Source organism: Brassica rapa, chromosome A02, assembly GCF_000309985.2.
Source record: "Brassica rapa cultivar Chiifu-401-42 chromosome A02, CAAS_Brap_v3.01, whole genome shotgun sequence".
Lineage (NCBI taxonomy): Eukaryota > Viridiplantae > Streptophyta > Magnoliopsida > Brassicales > Brassicaceae > Brassica > Brassica rapa.
In genome coordinates this window covers 25,279,490-25,297,871 of record NC_024796.2, presented here as the reverse complement: position 1 = coordinate 25,297,871, position 18,382 = coordinate 25,279,490, and the positions used below count along the sequence as shown (strand labels likewise).

Here is an 18,382-nt window from a genome sequence, read left to right as displayed (position 1 = left end):
CCCTACATCACCACATGAATTTTCCACGTGCTTTTGCATCACTCGCACGATCTCGAATCAGTTCCCGATACGTCACTCATTCTTTTACTACTCCAGCTCAAGCATGCTTAACTCTAGAGTTCTAAATAGATGTGTGCTCGAAAAGAAAAGTGCACTTTGGTGATATAGGTAGCTAAATCTATTCTCTTAAGTTGTTTTAACATATACTACAAACCGGGATATTACAATTTACCCTCTCTTAAAGAACGCAAAGTCCCCGCTGCGCCCCAGGATCGTCACCCATGTTAGTGTGAGGCTTACTGGCTCCACACTCGACTGAGTTCAGCTCTGATATCACTTGTAACGCCCCGGCCGTCTGGTTAATGGGCTTCCCACGCCCGCTCACTCGACCCGTGGGCCCCATCCCGTCCAACAGGTGGTGCGTTAATTTTTCCGAAGGCTCAAAATCATTGTTTACTGACCATGCAATCACCACATGATCTTTCTCCGTATTTTGGCCTCACTCGTTCGATATCACGAATCAATTTCTGATATGTCACTCATCCTTCTACTACTCGAGTTCAAGCACATTTAACTCTGAAGTTATCAACTGATATGCTCGAAAAGATAACTGCACTTTGTTGATATAGTTAACCAAATCAATTCTCTTAATCCTTATTAACATATATCACAAACCGAGATTACAAAAAAATATCTAGTAAACAAATTTAAAAATCACAGTGTTTGGTAGTCTGATAGTATTATAAGGAGTTTAATTTTTCGTGGATAAAATTTAATTATATTTTAATACGAAATATTAATACTTAAATTAGAATTTCCGAAAATTGATTCCAGATGTTAGAAAAATTATGGCCAAAGACTAAAGTTTCAGAATCTTCAAAAAATATTTAACTAGAACATGAAAAGTTTCCAAATTCAGAACTATGTGTGTAGTGTTATATTAGTTAATCCAACGAATTGGTTTTGTTTCTAACTTCTATCTCCTTTAGAGGAGATTAAGCCTCGAGCTCACGAACTGTAGAGAGTTTAGTTTCGACCCTTAAAAACTATTTAAAAAGTACTCCCTCCGTTTTTTATTATAAGTCGTTTTAGAGAAACTTTTTTGTTCCAAATTATATGTCGTTTTCGGTTTTCTATGTAAAATTTATTAATAATTAATGTTGTATGACCAATAGTAATATATCTTCTATTTTTCTATTGGTTGAATTGTGGTTAGGTAAATAATTAATGATGTTTTTGTTTAGAAAATATAAGAAATTAATGGTTTTCTTAATTTACGTGCATAGCTGTAAAACGACTTATATTAAAAAACGGAGGGAGTAGTATATTAAGCTAAAGAGAGTCTGCTTTGAATTATGAGATCGGTTCGATGAAAGTATAAACTGTAGAATTCAAAATATGTTGATTACAGAAACGATGTGTCATACAATATATATACATTAATGCATAATAATGTGTGTGAGTTTATATATATTCTAATAGTCGAGTGGTATGAGCATGGACGTAATGGCAGAATTTGTAAATATTTACAAGTACAACTTTTCATCGTAAGAATCCCTACTGTACACGTTAATAGAGACACATGGTTGTGGTTTTTACGGAATAATTATGGTTAACGAGCTTATTCAACATGTTGTTAGTAATCTCCTATATATACTCTTCTCTTTCTCTTAATAAACAGTCCTCCTGCTTAAATTCTAACGAAATAATTTCAGGAAAAAAAAAAGAAGAAGATATATAAACTTTGGAGGAAGGTTATCAGGGAGAATCAAGAAGAGTCATGACTACTTTATCAAAGATTCTATGTGCGTTGATCATTCTTTTCTTATGCATATCCTTTCGATATTCACTTCATGGTTTGTCTCTCTCTCCCTCTCTTCTTTAAAATCTTATAAAGCATATTACCTATATATCTTGACAGTGATCACTACAACTGGAAAGCACGTACAACTTAACATTCTAATATGCTAATTTCATGTACAATAATTAATTTTCAATTTTTTTGTACACTCACTTCTCTTTTTATTTTATAAAAATTATTTTATAAAAGAAAGCTTCTACAAACTATTAATTATAGCACGCAATTTTTCGGTTGAAAACTATGCATGTATGATAAAGATGAGAATGACTAAAGGTTTATGCATTGGTGTTTAAGGTACGTGTTATATGCTAACTCATCTTTTTCTAGTATAAAAATTACTTCGAGATTTATTTTATTCTTTGTTTGCATGCATAGTTGACACATGATGCATGCATGAGATCGCCCTTTTACTCTTATTAGAATTTTTTTTTGCTAAAGTAATAATTGCTGGAATGTTAACATATAATATAACCAACTTTTTTTGTTCATGTTTTGGTCATCAATAGAAGATGGGAATCAAGAATCAAGCCGTGATGTCGTTTCAGTTCGTAAGGTATAATATATATATATATGATAAAACTTTAGAAAATCTATGATTGTAATACAGTAGAACTTCTATAAATTACTAATGTTGGGACTTTAAAATTTTATTAATTTATAGAGATATTAATTTACAAAACTTTTTTTCCTTATTTATATTTCTTATTTTAAGATATATTTATTCTGAAAAAAAAAATATTTGATTTTAGTGTATAGACATTAATTGTTATTTTTTTGAAATTTGACATTTATATTAATTTTTTTATATTATTTGGTGTATATAATATATATTACATAGAGTTTAAATGTGGTTTTAGATATAATATTATTAAATTTTATAAAAAAAATACATTAAGTATTAAGAAAATATAAAGATAATTCTATTGTGAATATAAAATATATAATATAATAATAAATTCTTACTTATATAAAATATGTATACATATAAATTATTTATTTATAATTTTAGTGAGATCATATATTTACATAGAATTTTTTTAAAAAATATTATCTTTTTATTTTGTTGAATTGTGTCAAATTTTGAACTGGTCCAAGTTAGGACCAACGAAATTTATTAATTTATAGAAATTATTAATTTATCGAGTCTTAATTTATAAATGTTCTACTGTATATAACTTGGGAAACTTCGCGATGACAGGATCATTCAGCTAAGTTTTTTTTAATCAATTGTAAGATTTTGCGGAGTTGCGTTGATTTGTTATTAAATGACTCTTCTTAGTCCATATAGTTTTGCAGTTACTACTTACTAGTCTTAAATAAATTCTTCAGTACTATACGTCCTGTATTCTGTATAATCTGTGTTGTTGTTGTTGTTATATGGGATGGAAACATTCCAGATTTTTTACTATAAACAAAAAGTTATTGACTAAACCGCTTGATAAGTGCAGGGGATCGAAAATGTTGATGTCGTGATACGAGGAAGAAAACTGATGATGACAAATGGAGAAGCAGATAAAGAAACAACGACGATGAAGAGAAAGAGAAAATCAGGCAAAAGTGTTGACGACGATGGACTCGTTGCTTTCACTGCTGATTATTGGAGAGCCAAGCCCAAGCATCATCCTCCCAGGAACAATTGATCATAATCCTGTTATGAAATAATATAACAGAATGCTAGCTTTTATGAATATCTCCATAGATATATAACTTTAACTATAAGATAAAATGAAATATGTTTGTTATATTATGTGTTTCGTTTGCTTTGTAGTTTATTTTACCTTGTTTCGGCTTAATTAATGGTTTGCATATAAACCAACAATTTTGAACTTTTGAAGCTTTTTGTATGTATATGAATTATGATTTTTTTTTCATATATGTTTCACATCATAGCAAACCAGAAAACAAACAAACATGTAAGTGATCAATGCAACGTTTACTAATATTATAGACTAGACATACACAACGCTTTAAAATGTAGGCAAAAAGCTGTAAAACAAGAAGTTTAAAGAGAATACAGAATACAGATAAGCTCGACATTCACTCGGTCAATTTACATGTGGTCGGCGAACTCACATTAGCCAATATTAGCTACCAAGGGATCGAGCTCAATTGGAGGATTTTCGTTAATAAAAGTATCTGACGATAATCATTCGGGCTGAGATTTGACAAAAAAAAAAAAAAAAAAAAAAAGAGATTTGACAAAAGACACAAAGACATGGGAAAGGAGACTAGAGAGCACAGCACAGGAGAAGACAATTCGGGTGGTGCACACATATTCTCACTCCTTTGACACTTGGGAAACCAAGAGCCTCGAGAACCATTCCACCTTTGAAACAATTGCTATGTCCACGATCTTGATCGGTTCATCCAAAGGAAAGATTTCTACTATAGAGTTGGGAGACCTTGGACGAGAAATTACTTGCTGTATGGTCCTCCCGGGACGGGTAAGACGAGCCTGGTGGCTATATGGCTAAGTACCTTAACTCCGATGTCTACGTCCTACAGCTCTCGAGAGTTGGTGAAAGGCTACTTCAATCCATGAAGACTGCTTTCAGGAGTCACGAACAACTAGATTCTCTTCGTTGAGGATATAGACGAGGTTAATTAGGTCTTAGTTATTTTCTTATTTATACAACGTTACATTTATGTCTTTTTTACTCAAGTCAATACTTGGACATTGCAAGCTTTGATTAGTATATATATATATATATATGTTCAAACTGTTTTTTTTTCTGGTGTCAATAGGGATCGACGGTGTTGGCATTATCGGACTTGTTGCGTAGCTTAGTACTAGGGACACCATGGGGAGAAGCACGCATCATCGTAATATTCACGACAAACAACTTGGATATGCTTGACCCAACATTGCTAAGTCGTATCAGTGTGGACATTTACATGGGACATTGCTGTTTTGAGGGCTTCAAAGTGCTGGCGTCTAACTACTGGGCCTCTCTCATGACAATGATGATGAGCTACACCGTCTCTATCCAGACATCAAGTGTTTTATTGATGGACAAGTTATCACACCAGTACAAGTCGGAGCTAATGAAGAGCGAAGATGTCAATGTGGTCATCGAAGATCTGGTGAGGACTTTGGAGAGTTTTAACAGTAGATAAGATTGTTGAAGACGAGAAAAAAAACATTTGGCATATATACAAGACTTATGAGTCTTATAAACTTGAAGCGAGTCTTGCTAATTAGAAAAAAAGTTGATTTAATTCATTTTTGAAGATGTGAAAATTTTAAGCCTTCGATCTATACTCTCTCACAATATTAAGAACCCATCTTCAAAAGTGTGATTTAAAAATAACTTTTGACACGTTTGAAAAATTATTTAACCAATTTATCCACCTAGAACATTTGTTTACACGATCACTTGAGAGAAATTAATCATAAAGTACCAAACTTGATTTACTTTGACCCATTATTTAACCAACTCAAGTAGAGCATTCATTTACATAATAACTTAGGAGAAATTAATCATAAAGTAATACCTTTGAATTAAATAATCCAAAACATTACTTTCGAAAGAAAAAATCCAAAACATAATTTGATAGCAATTGTTTCAAAACATTAATAAGGAGAGTAATAAACAACAACAATCAAAATACAACTAAACTGGTGTTTTTAAAAGACTAGGAACATAGTCCCCGTGCCGCGCAAGCGCGGGGTCGTTGATGTTATTGTTGCACTAAATAGAAACCTGTAGGTGATGCTGTGTTATGTTGTGGTTTTTAATTTGGTAAGATTTGTATTTTTAGGTAACAAAAAACATGAAGACAGCTCCGAATAAGCTTCAAAGTGGAAAACTGTGGATGTTCATGATGATGCTACGGAAACGTTTCTAATATTTTTATGTGATCATGTCTTAATGAAATGAGATACCAACATTTTAATCTGCGAGAATCCTATCATTGCTTTATTAATAATCGAAAATCAAAGTAGAAACTCTTTTTCGGTGGGCTATATAGCTTGCAGGATACATAAAAACACAACCATGTTTCAAACAACAAAAACACATGATTGAAAATTTAAATAAAGCTAAATAAAGGATTGCTTGACGGGATGATGAACTCGATAGTATATTTTTTTCACTCATGACTGCGGCTTTTCCCAATGTTCTCAAGTCTTGGTGTATTTCCTTCATCACCTCCCCATTCCCAGATTCGCAGCAACAACCGTGTCACTTGAAGATTCTTTCGGTAGTCTACGTTCCCCTTCACTTACGGATCGTTGGCTGCTGCTGCCCATCTGAGATACATTACAGCGGAAATTCAGAATCTACCCTCAAGCTGTTTTCATGAAACAAAACATCGTTGAACTGCTCAATCTTGTTCAAGTTTGGGGAAAAAAAACAGAGTAAGGCTAAAAAGACCACGAGATTGATGATCCTAATATGGAAAGTGAAGACAGAAACTTAACGTGATTCTGTACAAACACATGTGAATTTGATCATTGAGATTAGTAAGTGGGTTGATAAAAGCAACTCCTCCTACACCCCAAGTAACTGATAATTCACGGCCAAAAAAAAAAACTGTGTGGAAATGTTTCCCACATTATTTCCTTTGGTGGAACCATTGAACCAACGCAGGCTTTTTTAATTCCTTGGGCCTGTAAAAATAAAACGTAGATGTGTCAAAATTAAGACTGAAGCTTAGAGTAGACCCACACAAAAAAACATCACTTACTTGCCCCCCTTGAATATAGCAAAGGAATCTCGGTTTCCACATGTTGGATCCAAAAGAGGCATATCTACGTGGTGGTTTTCAATGCTGAGTCTAGAAATGAACAAAACAGAAGCAATTTTGTTGATAAGAGGTTCAGAGACTGGCTAGTAGAAAAGAAGATCAAGCATAGGAAGTCGTTACTAAGTGAAAAAGGAAGGTGCATAACTGGAGTGAGAGTTTTATGGTCAATAAGGTTCGATAATAATTCATCTGCAAGTGAAGGCCAATCTGCAGACAGCTACTTGTTTACCTAAACCCCCACAAGAAACATATTAGCTTTGGATTGTATCAGATTGTGATACGGGAAAGTTAGAAAGATAGGGGGATACAGTCATACAGAAGCATCCATACCGCTTGTATGATGTGCTGTGTAGACTCGAATGGGTATGCTTCAGATGAACCTTGAAATGGTTTGTCTTCAAGCAAAACTTGGATACATGCCAGTGAAGACTGTGCAATTGAATCAAGATTGTATTTGTACCCTCCCTCTAACGCCATCACAATCTTTCCTTGTGCAAACTCCATTAGCTGGAAGAACATTTTTTTATAAAAGTATAGATCAGAGCTAAAAGAACCATGAACCTCAAGTGCTTTGTCATTGATGTGACCTTAATCAGGGCATTGATGGGACCTGTTAACGGTTCAATAAAGAAATGGACCACAACTCGAGTCATCACTATAGCGTCCTTCAGGTCCGAACCTTGGACCGATTGAATTTGGCACACAGCGTTTATTAGAACTAGTTTTCAGTGTTTTATTATATTATTATTATGCAAAAACTTTATCCACTAGTTCTTACTGTTCCATCGTACTTCTTCGATTATTTTTCACTATCACACTATACAACTGATATACTCGTCGAGCTTAATCTATCACCACATGACAAACTTGTCTCTCCTGAAAGCACTGAATAGCATACATGAAATTCGCTACTTGAGTTGGATGGCGCGGATCGAAGAAGATAAACATGTCTGGTTCCTTACACGCCTTTGAGAATGGCAAACAAGTCGTAGTTGAACCTCCATTATAAACTTTAGGACAACATGGGCTTGTAGTGTTCAATAGATTTGAACTAACTTGATTGCTCGAAGGTCCACGAAGTTCCAACATGAGGTTGAAGTAGTCGGAGTATAAGAAAGAAGTGTTAGAGCTTATGACGCATATGAGACAGGCTTTCTCTAAGCTGAACATTGAAAATGTCGATAGCAAGGTTTAAAGAGTCGTCGCAGCTTCCACGGGGTACCGTCTCTGCAATGATATTTGGGTAACAACCTAAAGGTTTAATGTTGTTCACGAAGAAGTTCCGTGCTCCTAAGTTATATAATCTCTGCAAAATAAATTAAAATCTTACGCATATCAAGTCTCCCGTGCTCCTAAGATTAACATTATAAAAATCGTTCTACTTACGGTTTTTTCAAAAAAATTGTTTCACTTTCAAAAAATCTAAACATAATGTTTTTTTGGAAAGACTCTTCGGATTGGTGTATTTATTAGGTTAAGATATATATGAATCGGTTCTGAAATAGACAGTCCTAATTAAAACTAAATAATGTATGGCCAAGGCAAATTATATTGAAAACCCTAACATTTTGTACCTCGAGGTGTATCAAGAACTCATTAAGAAGCTTGCTTGCAAACTCATTCGCATCGGTTGCGTTCTTTTTATAGGTGAAAGCGTAATCATTGACCCCAATCGCGGTCATAAACAACGATCCACCCAAGTGTCTACTAAGCTCTGACTGCGTCTTGAACTTTTTCTTAAGATTCTTCTCAATGGTTTTATTGAGTAGATCGATTTGGACATTCATCGAGAGACATCTTCCCTGTCCATACAAAGAATATTAAAAAAACTCATTATAGTTTTTAGATATTGCTAAGATCTTTTGGTGGAATATTGAAACTTACAAATTGCTTTCCTGTGTCAGGAAAAATCCCACAGCTAGCAGAAGCATAGTTAATACCCGTTGAGAGATTGTTTTTTTCTTTTTTAGATAATCCCATGTAAGCAGGTAGGGGTGGGCACTTTACCCGATATCCGAAGTGGCACCCGAACCCGATCCGAAAAACCCGAACCGAAACCCGAACCGAAGTAGCAAAATACCCGAACGGGTATTGAATAAGGAGAGATTGGATACCCGAACCCGAACGGGTAATACCCGAACCCGAATGGATATCCGAAGATAACCGAACATATGTATAATTAACCTTATATTTCTAGTTTACATCTCTCATTTTATATAAAATATTTATATTGATACTACACATACTTTAAGTTCATATGATATACATACAATTACGGAAAAAAGGATTTGCTACTCACTTAAAATGCATGTCAAGTTTTTTATTTCAAAAATTAACAAAAAGTTACAACCAAATTTTTTTAAAAAAAATAACTAAATTAGTGTCTTTTTAGTTTTAAAATATTATGTCCAAATCTATTAACCATTCAATCTATGAAAAACAAAAAATTAGTTAACTTAAAGTTATACTTTTAAATACAAGAAACTTGAGAAATGAAAATTTTAATTTTTTTTTTCAAAATCTAAATATCCGAACCCGATCCGAAATAACCGAATCCGAACTAAAAATATCCGAACCTGACCCGAAGTACAGAAATACCCGAACGGGTTCTACACCTCTATACCGAAATACCCGAAAATCCGAAATACCCGACCCGAACCCGAACGGGTACCCGAACGCCCACCCCTATAAGCAGGAGCCAAAGGAAGCCCATAATAAATAGCTGAAAAAGAATAACATAACCAAGAGGGTTAACATTTTCACTAATTTAAATTATAGCATATATATGTAGATTTAATTATTTGTAATTTTACTAGTTATTTATTTCATTCAAAAAAACATTTACTAGTTTTTTTTGCGAAATTAGTCACAGAATCATAGAAAATCGAAAAGAATATTAAGAAACCAAAACGTTAATAATTCTTTTTGTTCTTACCAATATAATCAGCAATTGTTTTGCCATCACTAAAACGGCCGGTAGCTTTGCCTCCTTCAAAGTTAGAACCATAGGGTTTAAAATTCGCTCTGACTAGCGTCAAAAGATGATTATTGTTTCCTGGATCAACCAATGAATCTCCAATAACATACAAAGCTGGAAAATTCCCGCCAAAAAGCACGGCCTCTCCTTTTAATGATTTTTTGGAGATAATTGTGATAACATTGAGAAGACACAAGAGGAGAAAAAGAAGGTATGGTACTATGGTTTTAGATAAGAAGGCAAACCCATTTCTTGTATTTTCTGTAGAGAAAAAGAAAGAACTTAACCCTGCCAAATGAAAATGCACTAAGAGAAGTCAATTATCTATTTAGAAAGCATCAAACAGCTTTCAAACATACTCCAATAATAATAGTTAAAAAATAAAAGTAACAAACAACAAAGAATCCAACCTTTTAAGTATAAATAATCTAATTCAGGACATTTTATAATCTAAATAGCAACAAATGAGACCAAAAGACTAGGCCTGGAACTTTTATCCGAGATCCGGATTCGATCCGGATCCGATACGAAAATCTGGATATCCGGAGGGGCCGAATCCAGAGCCGGATAGTAAAATGTTGGATCCATCAAAGCCGGATCCGGATCCGGATATTTTAATTTTTTAGTCCGGATATCCGGATCCGCAAGTTTTATTAATAACTATTTCAAAAATAGCAATATCTATATATAAAAATTAATTTTATTTAATATATTTTTATTTTTATAATAGTATATATAAATTTTATGTAAATTTTGTAATATTATACATAGAAATAATTAAAAACATTATATATTTTTTATTTTTAAATTATTGTTAATATTTTATATATATTAATATTATTTTTTATTTATTTTAAGGATCCAAATTCGAATCCGGATATCCGTCGGATATTGCAATTTTTAGAAGGATATCCGAAAACCCAAGATAAGAATAATAAAATTATAGATCTGCCGGATAAGGACCAGATACCCGATCCGTCCCAGACCTACAAAAGACTTGTTTTTTAATCTAAAGCTGCACGAGGAAATGAGAACATTAGATGAATAACAATTGATGTGAATAAAGTAGTATACCAGTAAAACCATATGATATAAAATTGAAAATAAATAGAAATAGAAAATTGGAAATGAGAAAGAACAAGGAGTTACCGATGAAACAGAGAAGAAAATGAAGTGAAATTAAGCTCGATAAACGCTGGTGTATTTGACATGAACAGTGGAATATAAATTATTCATAGCAATTATTTATCTGGGATGATTTTCTGCTCGGCGAAATATAACCGGAACATACAAAACACTTTTATCATAAAACGATGTAACATTCAAGATATGCATAATACACGTGTGTGTCAATATATATAGAAATATATGTATTCGAGTGGTTTGAGAATGGACGTAGTGGCTGCAGTGTCGTGCTCAGGCTCGCCGAAACTTAAGGCAAGCAAACAAATTGTGATCCTTTTTATATATAAAAAACCTGAAATAATAATATTGTTTCAGAACATACATAATAATAGTGCTAATAAAAACCAACAATAAAAAATAAAGCATGATTTATTATTTTCAGTAAAATTATTCACCAAATGGAAAAGTGAAAGTAATAACAACAATTTATGAGGACTACAGAATTCAAACATATCAATTTGACAAATTAACTAATCACTTACACCGATTATTCAAAACAAAAATAGTTTGAAAAGATTATTTCGTTCAGATCCGATTTGCCCACAAGGCGCCGTCTATACAATTTTTAGAACACTGAAAATAAGCATGGTTCTGAATGTCAGAAATAGTAAATATTTACAAGTACAGCTCCTCATTGTCATTATACATACTATGTAGACGTTAACAGAGACGCATGCATGGTTAATGGACTAGTTATGTATGGTTACACGAACTTACAACATATGGTCAATGATCTTCTATGTATATTTAATTGGATTCTTCTCTTTCTTTTAATTATGCGTCCTCTTGCTTATATGAAATCTTAGAATTGTTATGTTATTCTTATTCTCATCCGCAGGGAAATATGTTTGTTTTTTGTTTAATTTGCTCTTTAGTCTCTTTTTTCGCTGTCAGCTTAGTTGAAACATCTCCTCTGATACCCCCAAATCTCATAACTCGATCTCTCAAGGACCTGTTCTATTTTTAATATTAGGTTGATTTATTGTTAATTCAAAAATTAAGTCAATTGTTCCTGATTCTAATAAACAAAAGACACCGACATTTTCATTTCATTTTATTCTTTTTTTCTCTGCTATTGTGATTTTCACTTATATAGCCTCTCCTTTCTCGTTCTCTTTCTTTCTTTGTTTTCTAAGATTCGTCGTAGGTGATGATGAAAGCTCCGCAGGTACTGGAATCTGTCATCATGCTTTGCAAGTGATGAAAACAGCAACAACAACTGTCAGAAGATGAATGAAAACAACATCAATAGTGATTTTTTCTTCTCCCGATTCAGATCGGTTCAGAACAGCGACAATTCAAGCTAATTTGATGAGGGATTCTGGGTTTTGCTTCTGTTTAGGACTTTTCTGTTCGTAATGATTTTCGATTTAGGGTTGTTAAAGAATATTCTGGGTTTTCTGTGATTTAGGATTCTTATTGTTCTTGTTCTCCATTTCAAGAAATTTATTATGTCTTTTGATTAGTCGAACTAGGTATAACTCATTTAGTAGTACATAGTATTATGGAGTATATCAGTATAATTTAGTATAACTAATTCTCAGACAGTATTCAGTATTACGTAATATAACTAGTATAACTCGGTATAATTAAACTAGTAGTAATACTAAGTAGTACTACTTAGTACTACATATTATGATGTATAACCAGCAATACTTATCATAACTCAGTATAACTAAGTATAGTTCAGTATAACTAAGTATAGTTCAATATAACTGAACATCATTATTATCAGTAGAACGAAGTACAACTAAATAAAATTATACGGTACAATCGAGTAACCAAAATTTAAAAAATTTAAAATTTAAAATTTAAAATTTTTAAAATTTGAAATTTGATTTTTTTATATAAAACAATAATTTTGAAAATAAAAAGGTAAAATCAGATTTTCATATTTCATTAAAGCAATAGGGGTATAGGAGATTTGAGAGACCTATCAGAGATTGGCTTTACACAGATGGGGGGTATGGAAGGAGTTGGCTCTAATGGTTTACATGACCTAAACTCTGAAGTTTTGAAGCTTTTGTACGTAAATGAGTTATGACTTTTGGCTATATATTAATGTTAAAACGATTAGGTCAAATAAATAACACGCAAACTTTGGGACCGCTTAGGTGAGCATAAACGCCTACATGACTCATATTTAGAACACTAGGGATTAACCCGGGCTACGCCCGGGATTTTTTATTTTTTTCTAATTTAAATTGTTAAATCATTTATATTTAGGTTATGATATATATTTATATAAATGTTAAGATACATGTCATAATTAAAATTTGTTTTTAAACTTTAACACGTTAAATTAACATATTTGTTACTATTTAAATATGTTTTTGTAATTTTGTTGGCTATCTATTTATCATATTTAGCAAAACTATATGTTGAGTGTTGGAATAAATATTTTAGATATTTAATTAAACTGTAAAATATTTTTGGATCGACCACATGCTCAATAATCGATTGATCCGTAAAAAGATGGTCGATCTCCTTGGCCAGGTTAGTACAATTTTAGCAAAAATATCTTTGATTTTCAAATATTAAGTATATAACTATTCTTTTGAATATTGTTTATGTAAATATTTTTTGTGATGTTTGAATTTGTGATGTTCGTATACTTAACCAAGATGATATTGATGTTTAACAATTTATTGTTTTCTGGAAATATAAAATAATGATATATCAAAACGTATCTAATACTTGTTAAATGATAGTATAATGTAAATTACATCCATTATTTGAAAATAACCATTTGTTGTTTTTATTTTTTTTAAATCAGAAATTATTTTTATTTAAAAACATTATTCATATATAATATAATAGTTTAAGTTTGGAAGATTAATCTATATATATAAATTATGTATATTTTTTAAAAAATAATTGAAGATATTATATATTGAGTAACTAAATAAAAGCTGAATTTCTTATCTTGAAAATCAAATATTTATATTTTGTCTTCACGTTAGACTCACCAATCCATCATAGTGTGAGGTTGATGTTGATGTTATAATGAGTTTTATAGGAACTTTCTTGATGTAAAACTATACATTTTTATTTTTTTTGTTTAATATGGTATTTCCATTTTAATATAATTTACTACCATTTTAAGATAGATGTACATTTTAAGATAGATGCTTAAATCTTAATGTTCTTTTTCTATTTTTTAAAATGTTTATTTCCATTTCTTATATTTTTTTTACGTAATATCTATATTTTATATTTTAAAATAGATATTTAAATCTTAATGTACTTTTTCTATTTTTTCAAATTGTGTATTTACTTATATTATATATTTTACATTTTAAGATAGATGTTTAATGCTTAATGAACTTTTTCCATTTTTTTTAAAAAAGTTGTGTATTTACTTATTATTATATAGATAATTCATATATTATATATTTACATTATTTACTTATTATTTATTGATAATTCATATATTATATATTTAATGCTTAATGTTTATTTCCACTTCATGACTTTTTATTTACTTAATATCTCTATTTTACATTTTAAGATAGATGTTTAAATCTTAATGTACGTTTTCCTTTTTTTTTTAAATTGTATATTTCCATTTGTTATACTTTCTATTTACGTAATATCTATATTTTAAATTTTAAGATATATTTTTAAATCTTAATGTAATTTTCCATTTTTTAAATTGGGTATTTACTTATATTATATATTTACTTATGATTTATTTTTCTTTATATTGTGTATTTCTATTTCTTATACTTTCTATTTACTAATAATTTTATATTTTAAGATAGATTTACATTTTAAGATAGATATTTAAATACTAATGTACTTCTTCCATTTTTTAAAATTGTGTATTTCCTTTTCTTATACTTTCTATTTGGGTAATATCTATATTTTACATTTTAAGATATATGTTTAAATCTTAATATACTTTTTCCATTGTTTTTAAGTTGTGTATTTCTTTTTCTTATAGTTTATATTTACTTAATATCCATATTTTACATTTTAAGATAGATGTTTAATATTTAATGTACTCTTTCCATTTTTTAAAAATTATACATTTACTTATTATTGTATATATTATTCGTATATTTATATATTTATAATATTTACTTATTATTTATTTTTCTATATATTGAGTATTTCTCTTTCTTATACTTTATATTTAGTTAATATCGATATTTTATATTTTAAGATAGATGTTTAAATCTTAATGTATTTTTCCATTTTTAATGTAAAACGGCAATGTTTAATACAAGAACTTGGACAAATAGTCAAATAGTTATATTTATGTTTTTTTTTCTTTTTTATATAAAATGGTAATGTTACATTATAAAGATAAGCCATTTTTTTTAGTGAAAATGGTAATCTTACATATGTTTAATGTAGTTTTTCTATTTTTTTATGTTGTATGTTTACATATTATTGTTATTTTTAAATGTAAAATGGTAATCTTACATATGCTTAATGTATTATTTCTATTTTTTATGTTGTATGTTTACATATTATTTATTAATTTCTAAATTATATATGGAGATAAACCGTCTTTTTTTAGTGAAAAATGGTAATTTTACATATGTTTAATGTAGTTTTTCCATTTTTATGTTGTATGTTTACATTTTATTTTTTTAAAATAAAAATGTAAAATGATAATCTTACATATGTTTAATGTAGTATTTCCATTTTTTATGTTGTATTTTTACATATATTTATTATTTTCAAAATTATATAGAATGTTTTTTGTTTTTTTTATAAAACGGTAATGTTACATTATGAAGATAAGCCGTCTTTTTTTTTAAGTGAAAAATGATAATCTTACATATTTTTAATGTAGTTTTTCCATTTTTTGTGCTGTATGTTTACATATTATTTATAATTTTCAAAAATTAGTAAAATTAAAATGTAAAACTATATTTTATGCAACTTGTCATCTTTCGGGAGAAGTTTTTTTTGCTGATGTGGACGCTCTATGGAGCCTTAAAAGGTCAATTTTATTAGTATCTTTTTTATAAAACGGTAATGTTACATTATGGAGATAAACCGTCTTTTTTTTTTAAGTGAAAAATGGTAATCTTACATATCTTTAATGTAGTTTTTCCATTTTTTATGTTGTATGTTTACATATTATTTATAATTTTCGAAAATTAGTAATATTAAAATGTAAAACTATATTTTATGCCACATGTCATCTTTCGGGAGAAGTTTTTTTGCTGATGTGGAAGCTCTATGTTGCCTCAAAAGGTCTCTTTTATTAGTATAGATTGACACAATCACCATTGAGAAATCAGTGATAAAGTAATTACACTGAATCGAATATGCGAAAACGTTGAGGTTAGGTACACAAATGTTTCGAAACACATATTGATCATGAGAGGAAAATAAACAACGGCAGCAACAAGTAAAGTTGTGATTTTTTAAGATTGTCGCTGAGTAAAGTTAATTTATTTACTCACACAACTTCGCAAACTTTTCTCTGCTGGAAACATCCAATTGAGTACATGAAATTCGCCAATTCAGTCGGATGAAATGGATCAAAGAAAATATGTGTATCTGGCACCTTACACGAGCTTGATCCTGGCGGGCAACTCGTGCGTTTATCTCCATCATAAACGCTAGGGCAACATGGGCTTATCGAGTTTATCAGATTCGAACTAACTTGATTGGTCAAAGGTCCGCGAAGTCCCAACATGAAGTTGAAGTAATCTGAGTATAAGAAAGAAGCTTCGGAGAATTTTTTTTTCAAATGAGTCAGGCTTTTCCTTAGCTTGGCGTTGTATTTGGCAACCCCTTGGTTTAAATACTTGCTGCAGCTTCCACGTGGTACGGTGTTAGCTACTATGTAATTTGGGTAACATCCTAATGGTTTAAGATTGTTTATGAAGAACTTCCTTGCTCCTAACTCATGCAATCTCTGCAAAACAAAATCAGAATATTTTGTATAATGCATCTCGATTAACCCTGAAAAAAGTATTTGAGCCTAAACTCAGACTAATATATATATATATATATATATATATATATAAGATTATTAATTCGATTTATATATTTTTATTTTATAAACTATACTCCTATAAAAAACTCCTATATCAAAAATCTACATTTTAAAGTTTTCACACATACTAAAATTTAATTATAACTTTATTAATTATATTCTGTGATTATCTATTTTCTCTATTTTTAAATTAACAAAAATTTAATAAATATAATTATTTTATAACTCACAGTCTATCATTATTATTTATTAAAAATGGATAGAAAATGCAAAAGAATATATCTTCTTGAAACAATATTTTAAAAAAACATATTATCTATTAGCATTTAAAATATTTTTGGTTTCAGTTTTTCAAAAGTTTGTAAGTTTAAGTCTCATCCGGTTCACTGTTAAGCTAATATGTTTGGTTCGGTCTATCTCAATCAAACAATATTACCATTAGTTAACGTAGAGGCCAATGAAAAATTGGCGAAAATTCAAACATCATTTTATTTTACCTTAATTTGCATCAAGAAATCATGAAGAAGTTTTTCTGCGAATTCATTTGGATCGGTTGTCTCTTTAAAGTAGAAAGCGTAATCGTTAACTCCAATCGCGGTCATGAACAACGATCCAGCCAAGTGTTTAGTGAGCTCTGACTGCGTCTTAAACTTTTTCTTCAGATTATTGTCGATGGTCTTTTCGAATAGATCAACTTGGTCACTCAACGAAAGACATTTGCCCTTTTTCATAGAAAGAATCATATAAAACTCATAAGTTTACCAGTATTGCAACTAAAGATCATTTTGTAGAATATTGAAACTTACCAGTCGCGTTCCTGTATCAGGAAAAATCCCACAGCTAGCAGAAGCATAATTAATACCAGTTGAGATATTGTTCTTTTGTTCTTCTGATAATCCCATATAAGCAGGAGCCAAAGGAAGCCCATAATAAATAGCTGAAAAAACATCCAAGACCATTAGACAAGGTTTAAATCCCAATATTTTTAGTTATTTTGTATAGTTTATAGAACTGTAGGAACTCATATTCATTTTCCAAAATCCCCACCTACAACAATGTATCTGTCTTAACTTTATTAAGTTATTAAGAGTTACACAATTTCCATAAAATTACCAATCGGAAATAATTTATGACCGAATTATCAGAAAAGAAAACAGTCACTGGTTAATGTTATATAAGTCCTTTGAGTAATTAATTACACGACCTATATAACATCCGTAAACAAAAAGGAGAGAAATACAAATTTTGTTTCGTTCTTACCAATGTAATCAGCAATTGTTTTGCCATTGCTAAAACGGCCGGTGGGTTTGCCTCCTTCAAAGTCAGAACCATAAGGAGCAAAATTCGCTTTGACAGACGTGTTAAGATTGTTATTGTTCCCTGAATCAACCAATGAATCTCCTATAACATACAAAGCCTGAAAATTCCCGCCAAAAAGCACAGGTTCTACTTTTGATCGCTTCGAGTTAATGGTGGAGACATTGAGAAGAAAAAGGAAGATCAAAAGAAGGCATGGCTTTAGAGAAGGCAAACCCATTTCTATCTTTCTCTTTCGGGGTTGGAGAAAGAAAAGAAATGAACCTTGCAAATAGGAAACAACGAAGATGAAAGTTAATTATAAGCGATTTGGAAAGCATCATACAGC

The 18,382-nt window shown here is 30.5% G+C and overlaps 2 protein-coding genes and 2 pseudogenes across 2 annotated transcripts; 2 read left to right on the top strand and 2 right to left on the bottom strand.

Annotated features, from left to right (window-relative positions):
- Positions 1 to 1,724: 1,724 nt before the first annotated feature.
- Positions 1,725 to 4,051, top strand: LOC103853918 (root meristem growth factor 3). The gene is made up of 3 exons (XM_009130813.2): positions 1,725 to 1,856; positions 2,368 to 2,414; positions 3,310 to 4,051. Exons 1-3 carry the CDS (start codon positions 1,781 to 1,783, stop codon positions 3,499 to 3,501), a joined length of 315 nt encoding a protein of 104 aa, XP_009129061.1. The 5' UTR covers positions 1,725 to 1,780; the 3' UTR covers positions 3,502 to 4,051.
- On the top strand, positions 3,786 to 4,978 carry LOC108870792 (annotated as a pseudogene).
- Positions 4,299 to 10,812, bottom strand: LOC103854090 (annotated as a pseudogene).
- A 5,162-nt stretch (positions 10,813 to 15,974) lies between these two features.
- On the bottom strand, positions 15,975 to 18,335 carry LOC103853919 (GDSL esterase/lipase At2g03980-like). The gene is made up of 4 exons (XM_009130814.3): positions 17,998 to 18,335; positions 17,544 to 17,674; positions 17,235 to 17,459; positions 15,975 to 16,656 (listed from the first exon to the last, which is right to left on the bottom strand). The coding sequence occupies exons 1-4, from the start codon at positions 18,272 to 18,274 to the stop codon at positions 16,195 to 16,197; spliced, it is 1,095 nt and encodes a 364-aa protein (XP_009129062.1). The 5' UTR covers positions 18,275 to 18,335; the 3' UTR covers positions 15,975 to 16,194.
- Between the last annotated feature and the right edge of the window lie 47 nt (positions 18,336 to 18,382).

Excerpts from the sequence above, each read along its gene's own strand:
- LOC103853918 (XM_009130813.2), top strand. The coding sequence starts at position 1,781 with ATGACTACTTTATCAAAGATTCTATGTGCGTTGATCATTCTTTTCTTA. Across the intron at positions 1,857-2,367 it reads CTTTCGATATTCACTTCATG|AAGATGGGAATCAAGAATCA; the intron begins GTTTGTCTCTCT and ends GGTCATCAATAG. Across the intron at positions 2,415-3,309 it reads ATGTCGTTTCAGTTCGTAAG|GGGATCGAAAATGTTGATGT; the intron begins GTATAATATATA and ends TGATAAGTGCAG.
- LOC103853919 (XM_009130814.3), bottom strand. The coding sequence starts at position 18,274 with ATGGGTTTGCCTTCTCTAAAGCCATGCCTTCTTTTGATCTTCCTTTTT. Across the intron at positions 17,675-17,997 it reads AACAATTGCTGATTACATTG|CTATTTATTATGGGCTTCCT; the intron begins GTAAGAACGAAA and ends ATGTTTTTTCAG. Across the intron at positions 16,657-17,234 it reads ATTTCTTGATGCAAATTAAG|AGATTGCATGAGTTAGGAGC; the intron begins GTAAAATAAAAT and ends TTTGTTTTGCAG.